General features: G+C 46.3%; 1 protein-coding gene across 1 annotated transcript; it reads right to left on the bottom strand.

The window, feature by feature from the left end:
* Positions 1-2,852: 2,852 nt before the first annotated feature.
* ATP6V1G1 (ATPase H+ transporting V1 subunit G1) lies at positions 2,853-8,169 on the bottom strand. The gene is made up of 3 exons (XM_019510499.1): positions 8,010-8,169; positions 5,677-5,777; positions 2,853-4,023 (listed from the first exon to the last, which is right to left on the bottom strand). The coding sequence occupies exons 1-3, from the start codon at positions 8,089-8,091 to the stop codon at positions 3,850-3,852; spliced, it is 357 nt and encodes a 118-aa protein (XP_019366044.1). The 5' UTR covers positions 8,092-8,169; the 3' UTR covers positions 2,853-3,849.
* Positions 8,170-8,918: the final 749 nt, after the last annotated feature.

Genomic DNA, 8,918 nt, shown 5'->3' with positions numbered 1-8,918 from the left:
CCCACACCCACACTCCACATGCATACACACACACACACACACAGGTCCCCACAAACCCCATACCCACCCTTCCATACCCCGCATGCACCACACTCCATTACAATATACAAGAGTAAGAGCTCATTTTGAACTGTTATGCAATCACCTCTATATACAACACAAACACACACAAATCAGGACAAAGAGTTTTTTTTTTAAATAAAGTATTTTTTAGTTATTTTAATAATATTATTTTATTACTAGCCAATTAGCCGTCAAGAATGACCGGGGTGGGGGAAGGGCTGGGATGGCGTGCCACCACCTAAAGCCCCATGTTGCTGCCATTCTGCCTCTTGCAGGGAGCGGTGTGGGTGAGTCGAGGCCAGCGCTTCCGGTCTCAGTTCCCCCACCCTCCGTCTGGGTCCTTGGCGCAGCTTCAGAATCATGGCAGCGCTCCCCCATGCTTGGAGCACTCTGATTGGCTGCTTCCGTCAGCCAATCAGAGTGCGAATAAAGCATTACAGCCAGACAGACAGACTTAGGCTTTTATAGTACTAGAATTACCAGAAGTCCCAAGGGGAGGGACTTCAGATGGCAAAGGTCAGGGGGTAGCGGGTAGGGCTTGTGGTCCCAAGAGGGCAACCAGGGACTACCCTTGCGGCCCATGACAGCTAACCAAAACCCATTAAGTGGCCGTCCACCCAAAATAATTGCCTGCCCCGCTCTAGGATATGCAGCATAAAAATCCCCAAAATATATGTCAACTGGGTCTAAACTCCTATTAGAATTAATTGGAATTCACTCACTAATCAAGACCTGCAGCACTTTATATCCAGACCACCACAGGCAAATAGCCAATAATAGGCAACACTTGGAGAGATCAGCAAAAGGGAGGCTTCACTACAAAAACTGAAATTAATGATACTTACACTAATCAAAATGATGGGAAGCAGACAGTATGTAAGATCTTTTTTTTTCCAAGATCCAAATTACCTTATGTTTAGCCCATGTGTCTTGAACCAGAAACCTTCCCTGCAGAGTATTTTCTGACGCAGTCTTATTTTAGAGGGGAAAAAAACCCTCTAAAGCCTAATTTATGTACCCAGAGTGTTAAAAGGTCTCTTTTCCCAGAGAGGCTCAGGATGAAATTAATGCGTCTTTCATTTTCAATAAAAGCTGTACACTGCAAACAAAGCCACACTGACTGAAAAGCAATAACTGAAGTGATTTGCCTCTATGCAGATTTGCACAGTCAGATAATTCTTGGCTGTTAAATAAGGCTTTTTTCGGAACAGCATGCCAAGGGGTATAAAAAGAAAAAAATGTTTGTATTCTGGCAAGGCATTAAAACCTTAGCATGAGCTGGAGCAGAAATCCTTACACGTCCAGCCAAAAAGATAACTCGAGACCAAGGTAGATTTTTTCCTCCTCCTCCCTGACCCTAGCTCCAGGGGATGTGGTTTTGGAGAAAACCTGGGTTAACAAGGAGGTGCTCTGCCGCCATTACAAAGTATTTAGAAAAGAACCTGGGAACAGAAGGAGAGCCATTACATTTCCAACTGGCAAGGGGGAGATGGTCTTTGCCTACTGAAGGAAAGCAGCAAGCCAAGGTGTCAACAGCAGCCTTCAGCTAGCAAAACACCCTGGAAGAGGTAGATAGAATTGGAACGATATCACTTGTGCATGATAATAGCAAATACAAGCATTTTGAAATACCAAGGATTATTTTGTACTCCTTGCATAAGACAGAAGCGATTATTCCCCAGCTGGAACGTAACTCTGTTGCTGGTCATATAGTGTGTTTGTACGTCATTAAACCACGAACTACCTGTGAGGCCAAGACATAATTACCCTGGATCTTTTAAGATCTACTGCAGTGTAACACGTCTGCTTTTTCCGTTTCATTTTTCCAAACATGATGTGTCAAAGAGACTCTTTCAGTCCTTGATCAGAGATCTGATATGAACAAACGGGGAAAAAAAAAAACAAAAGATAGAACAACTTCAGCTCCTATTGCTGCATGATCTCAAGCACGTCACCTTTTATCTCCAGTCTTCTGCTTATAAAGATAGTGGGTTGTGTTTTCCTAACTACCTCCCAAAAGCACTTTCTTTGCCAGCAGTAAAGAATCTAGATCCTCTAAAACCGAGTACACTGCCAGGGGCTGTTATTTCTTGTTAGCAAAATGGCAAGGCGTGGTAGCATTGAGCAGAATTTCTTGCTTAGCTTCCTCCTCATTTATGTATAGGGGCTATTTGCAGAAGTTAAAAAAAAATGCTTTTCCAGAAGCAGGAGCATGTTACAAATCCTTCAGAGTGGAGTCAAAGTATAGATGGGGCACTTCAGCAGGGCTTTTTGGCACAGCATGTTACAGATCCTTCAGAGCAGAGTCAAAGTATAGATAGGGTACATCAGCAGGGATTTTTGGTGCTTTTAGCTAAAACTGATTCCATCAACTATTAGATAACAGCACCAAAAAAGCCACACTAATGCACCTGAACTTATACAGATGTCAGGTGAGCCAAGTCCAACTAATGCACTGCTTCCATAGGAGCATGCTTCCATAGGAGCATGCCAAGTTTAAAGTAAATTGCCATTTTAGGGGTTGGTTTTTTAACGTATGCAAACAGAGTTGAGTTTTATTTTGTAGCTTTGAGGAAGAAAAAAAAAAAAAAAATAAGGAATGCTTCCTAGGAGGTCTCACATTTTCCATTAGTAGAATGAAGGGTCACTATACCAGCTGATACAGATGCTGCTGGAACAAAAAAGCCTGCAAGGTTCTGATGCACATTAGGTTTGGCAAGATGCAACAGACAGTGAAGCCAATTTGGACACAATATACTTGTCCCACAGTTCTTTTTAAGTCAGTAGCACCTTGATATTTATTACAGCACAGCAAAGATCAGTACGAGGCACCAGGAGAGGAAGGATAGATACTGCACTCCCATGGCTGACTACAAAAGTTACATTTGGAAAGCAGTTAATTTCTATTCCACCTAAGCTTTCATGTATGATCACTACTTGAGAATTTTCTTGGGTGAATTGTTCATCATTGGTCTAGTGGCTAGAATGCTAAAGAATCCAGGAGACCTGGGTTCCACTGCAGGCTCTGCAATTTACCCACTCTGACTTTTGCCAAGTCACTTCACTTCTTTCTTCTCCCATGTTTTGTCTTAAGAGAATTAACAGATTCAGTGTGCATATGTGCAGCACATAATAAAATGAAGCCATAGGCACTACTGTAGTAAGTCGAAGGGCAAGGAGAAACAAGACAGACAACTAAAGAGACATCAGAGTTACATAGGTTCTTTACTTTCCAAGGTCAGTGCCAGACAACACCAGACTTATCATTCAAGTTATAGCGGAGTACACACAATAGCTAACTACCAGCCCATACTGAACAGCCCAAGGATTTTTCTTTCTGGATTCACCTTTACTTTAAAGATTACCAACATAAACCAATACAATTCAGCCTACAAGGACACAGAAAAAAAATGTCTAAACCAGTAGTGACTCAGGCTTGCATTTTAAAAGCTGTCCAGCATCTCTCTCCTTTTAAATCTCAAACCCCTCCTTTTGAGCAAATACCTAAGAAAAAGGAGAAACTTTTTTTTTTTTGCTTATTAAATATTTGCCATTTAATGCATATTTGAGACATGGTCATTTTCTTTGGATAAGCTCTGAATCCATGTAGAGGTAAACTACTGTCTCCAACAAGGTATCAAGGACCTACAAACCTACTGAAATAATTTAATTTCTTTCCAAAAAAAAAACAAAACAAAACAGAGCTATAGTACGGCTAAGGGCTGTACGTTCCATCTGAAGCCAGATGTTACTGCTAGTACTTCCAGCACACACATTCTTCCTCTACTATCCATTGATGCGGTAATTCATGTGGATTTTCGGTTTGATGTCACACACTAATAACAGCAGTTCAGTCAGCACCTCTTCCCTATTCTTCTGGAAGTTTTCTTGGATTATGCCCATCTTCTCCTGGGTCTCTTTCTCAACCTCTGTGGTGCAGCTTCCATGACATCCAAGAGCCTGAGCGAATGAAAAGAAAAAAGCAATCCACTTAGAACAAAAAGCTCCTTGGTAAGGAAGCAAACTATTGTGACTAATTTTTATGTTCTACTATTCCGTATGCTTCAGTGATAATCATTACACTTCCTGCAGCAACACAGTGTAGTGGTAAAGTAGTAATGCCAAGAGACAGAGTTGCTTCATCACGGTTGCTTCATTGCTACCCCTTGAATCATTAGACCGTCTCATCTATTTAGCATATAAGCTTTGGGGGAATTTGTGCAGTCCCTAGGACAATTAACACCTTGGTTTTAATTGGGGGCTTTTGGACACTACTTTAAGTAAGACTGCTAATAATGATAGCAGCTAATACAATATTCGCAGTAACATTTAAGTAAAGGACTTCTGTAAAAATGTATTCCTTTGTCATTTCTAACCCTTTGATTTCTCTGGAAGGTATGAACACTTCAACTTGGCTGCGCACCAAACACGACCAATGCCAAGGCACAGGACAGGACTCACAGGACCTGGATTCTATTCCTCTGCTGTAGATACAACTCGAGGAAGAAGGAAAAAAAACGCACGACCTCTTCAAATCTGTCTATCGGCTTCTCCATTTGTAAATAGGGACTTGAAGCCTCAGAGGCAGGAAATCAGGACTTAAACACAAGGTTCAGAAATGCTGTTGGTACAGGAATCAGAAGCACAAGAACCATACTTCAGTACCCAAACTCCGAAGTATGGTGAATAGAACAGAGTCAAAATCTTGAATGGACTAGTACTGTTACTGGTTAGAGAATGAAAAGGAAAAGCTTAAGAAATAAGATCTTAGCTTACTGGTGTCAAGATTGATATGCTTGTTTATGATGCAGGGGGTTCCATGTGAGGACAGGCTTAACTGAAATTATACATTGCCAACTTAAAAAGTTGTACAGAAAGAAGAAAATGAGTGATTCATCTTCTTGGAAATCTGATTGCAGGTAGTGTAGGAATACCCCTTACAAAAACAGAGTTGGCACAAAGTAGCGCATCACTGCTCTCACAGCACACTTCAAAGGAGAGAGGGCTCCCACTTGGAATCTTTGATGAAGGCTGAGGTCACACATACTATTTTACATTTTGCTGGGAATAAAAGCACCACATAAAACAGAGCATGCAAAGCTGCCAAGAGACTTATAGGCCACTTGAGTATTTAAAGATTTGAATTTTGTGATGTAAGTTTATCAAGGAACCATAGTGAAACGTTTGCAAGAAAGACTAGCTCTGCAGAACTGAGCGTGATCTCCTTTTGGTATTAATGCACAAAGTCTACTTTGTAAGACTAACTCATGACACACAAGTCAGACCTCATTAATATTAACCGCTTCACTACTGATACCATCTTCCAGGTTCCAAGATGCAACAACACTCCTGCTGCTGACTGCTTTCCACTGATATTGCCATGGCAGCTGGCGGCACATTACAGCACAGTGAGGCAATTAAGGAAAAAGCACTCAGGGACAGAACCACCCCATGCAGAATGTTCTTCCACAAAGAGCAGCAGCTAAACATGTTGCAGAGCTCTAACAGCATCATCTCAAGCAGCAGCAACACCAACTCCAAGCAGCCCCAAGGACTGGGGGGGTGGGGGACACAAGGAGGCGGTGGCAGCTGTGAATTATCTAATAAACGAACCGCTGCTTCCTTGGCTTTGAACTCCTTTTCCCTCTGCAGGCGGTACTGTTCAATCTCTGCCTGTGCTTCTTCTTTTGCCTGTTTCAGCCTCCGGTTCTTTCCTATTACCAAAAAATATGCCAGATTAGAATAACATCTGAGAGAGAGAGAGAGAGAGAGCGCGAGCTAGGACACAGCATTCCCCATAGGCATACAACTTAGCGGACAGTTACTGTGGCATCTACAATTGCAACTTAGCAGGAAGAGCCTGCAGGAAGCCATTGCCAGAATGCCACACGCTTTCTAAGGCCTCCTCTGTTATCCAATTTTATACTGTTAACTGACATTCCTATATCTTCCAAGGGAAGACTGACTGCAGAGTGCACCTCTGATCCATAACCCCACTCACCACCTGGCAAGACAAAAAAAAAAGGGGAGGGGGGAGGAAAAAGACCCTCAAAACCCAGAAAATACTTGCTGGGGAATAAAAAGTCCTGCTGCCTTGGCTCAGCTGATCTGTACTTTCTGTAAGAGTACTTGCACTCTGTGCAACAGACAGATCAAGTGATCACAGCTTTGCCTCAGTCCAGTTGTGCAACGGCTACAAGTGACATGTTATATGACACCCCTCTCCCCCTTTAAGGATTTCTATAATTAAGCCAAATTAAAGCAATGCACCTCCCAGGTAAAGAAGCTGAAATGATTAAGCAGGAGATAAGCAGTAAAACAGCACTTGGGAAGTGTGACAAGAACTCCTCAGGGTAGTAACCATAGATGAAGTCCTGGCTCCATTAAGATCAATGAAAAAGAAAAAATACTTCCATCAACTTTGATGAGGCTAGGGTCCAACTCTGTCTATAATCTCTACATAAATGCCCAGGAAGCAGAGATTCAACATGCTCATATTTCTTATCTGCTTTTTGCTGGCATGCCAGCCCACTCCTCATGGTGAAAATGCTTGTTCCTTTTTGGTGGTATCACCTTTCATAAGGATCTCTGCATAGATTAGTCGTTCAACTGATTTGGAGAGATTTCAATTCCTGGATCACAAGCGTCTCTCCCATCACTCCATGCTACATCTTCACACAGGTGGTGGCGCTTTCTTGGGGCAGCCAAGCCGTCACAGGAACGAGCTCATAAGGAGCTAAGCGCCACATAAATTTCACCATCTTCTGTAGACGATATTCTTTGACTCAACCAAAGAACCTTGTCTGCCTATGTCCTCAGGCCAGCACGGCTACAACCTACACCATCCTCTGCAAGCGTACAGCACATTTCCTTTGACCCCTATCAGCTTTAACCAGACACACAGCAGTACTTTTCCTGTTAAAAACTCCACAATGAACACCCCCTGCAGGCACTTCTGCCTTAGAGTGCCAGATGCTAGCTGTATTCCTTAATGCACTACGGCACACCCCTCCTGCTATAGCAAGCAGCAAACAGGAGCCCAGCTGGCAGAAAAATACAGAACCTCCCGACTGCTCCACGCAAGGGGCCCAGCTTCCCTTCTAAGCACTTCTCCATCCCCAACAGCTGCCTGACTTGTAGCCATTGCCCATTTCAACACTCCTCAAAAGGGCAGGTCCACACCACAGCAAAGACCCCCTTGGGCAACTGGCTCCAGAAATGAGGAAGGAGCGATTCCAGCCCCATCCACTCCCACCCCCTAGACCCAGCCTTGGAAATCAGGCTGCAGCTTCACCTGGGGAACACCCCAAAGCACGGCTCTTGAGCATGTCCAGAGCACCCCATTTGATGCCCCCTTTCCTGCTCTTTTCTGGAACCAATTCACGAAGCAGAACAGGCTGATTTGCTGGGGGGCGCCGACAGGCCCTTCGGATGAACGTTGAAATACAAAAGGCTACGAACCCGGCAGCTGCTGGGGATGGAGAAGTGCTTAGAGCAGAAGCACCGGAAGGGAAGGGAAGCTGGGGAGTGCTCGGGAGGTTCTGCATTTTTCTGTCCGACAAGGGCCCATTGCCCCGGCCGCACAATTGGGACAAAGCCACACCCCCCGGGCGCCCGGGGGGTGTGAGCAAGCCCCAGCGGGGGAGAGACTCCGCACCACCCTGGAGTGGCAGCACCTTTGCCCCTTGCTCCCTCCCGACTGGGAACCCGCGCGCTCTTCCATGCCCGGCCCGGACGGGCAGCGGGCGTCTCCCACCACCTCCCTTCCGAATCCACGGGCTGGAAACCCCTGAGCCCGGGAATGGAACGCGCCGGAGCCAATCAGAGACGCGCTCCGCGGCTCACATGCCAATCGCGTGCGGGGACGCCGAAAGCGGGCGAGGGGCCCCCGGTTCGATCCCCGCTCGCTCCGGGCGCGGCAGGCCCCGGAGCGCGGCGGCACTCACGCTTGCGGGCCTCGGCCACCTTCTCGGCGGCGCGCTTCTCGGCCTGCAGCAGCTGCTGGATGCCTTGCGACTGGCTAGCCATGGCGGCGATCCCGGCTCCCAAACGCGGCCGCGAGCTCCCGGCCTGGTCACGTGGGAGCGGCTTGTGTCACGTGAGCGGGACAGAACCCGGAAGGGGCCGGCCGGCCGGGGGAGGTGACCGCCAATCAGAGCAGGGGGCGGGGCCTCCCAAGCGGCTTTATTTTCTGCACCGGCCGCGCAAACGATGACGGTTGCGTTTGTACAGTGATGTCACCCGTTGTACAAAGAATGACAATCAACTGTTTATTATCATGTTTATCACGTCATCACTGTTTGTTGATGATCATGCTGATAATGATAAACGTATCCCAGCAGCGCTGTGGTTGTTGCAGGTGACCGATGCAGCACGTGTACCGCCCAGTCGCTCTGAGGCGTCTTACCCAACTTGGGGGGGGTGCTGCCGCGCTTTCCCCGAAATCGTCATAAGACATTGTTTAACGGCGATGACCCAGTTCTCACTCACTCCCATGGGTCTATCAATGTGAGGTCAAGTCAATACCATTGATTCCACGACCACCCCAGTGGCTCCCGCAGCAGCCAGTCTCAGAGGGGGCATGCGCCCCCCCCATTCGCCTTCTAGGCATCCCCTATGCCAGCAGGGGAGCACATGGGGCTGGGCTTGGGGAAGGGAGGACACATGGTGAGGTGCAGCGTGGCACTAAGGTTGCCGACCCTTCAGGAATTAGATACAAATCTCCAAGAGACAGCTGAGAGTCACCTGGGAGATAAATGATAGGGCATTCATTCAAATGAGGCTGGACACCTTCAAGTCAGCCAGCCCTGACAATCTACACCTCAGGGTACTCAAGGAGCTGGCGAGCATCATAG

This window comes from Gavialis gangeticus, unplaced genomic scaffold, assembly GCF_001723915.1.
Source record: "Gavialis gangeticus isolate Ggan-Ray unplaced genomic scaffold, GavGan_comp1, whole genome shotgun sequence".
Taxonomy (NCBI): domain Eukaryota; kingdom Metazoa; phylum Chordata; order Crocodylia; family Gavialidae; genus Gavialis; species Gavialis gangeticus.
This window is presented reverse-complemented; position numbering and strand designations above follow the sequence as displayed.

Bases quoted from the DNA above. Each gene is read 5' to 3' on its own strand.
- ATP6V1G1 (XM_019510499.1), bottom strand. From the start codon at position 8,091: ATGGCTAGCCAGTCGCAAGGCATCCAGCAGCTGCTGCAGGCCGAGAAG. The intron at 5,778-8,009 runs GTGAGTGCCGCC...TTTTGGTAATAG, and splicing joins GGTGGCCGAGGCCCGCAAGC to GAAAGAACCGGAGGCTGAAA. The intron at 4,024-5,676 runs GTTCGTTTATTA...TCATTCGCTCAG, and splicing joins TCAAAGCCAAGGAAGCAGCG to GCTCTTGGATGTCATGGAAG.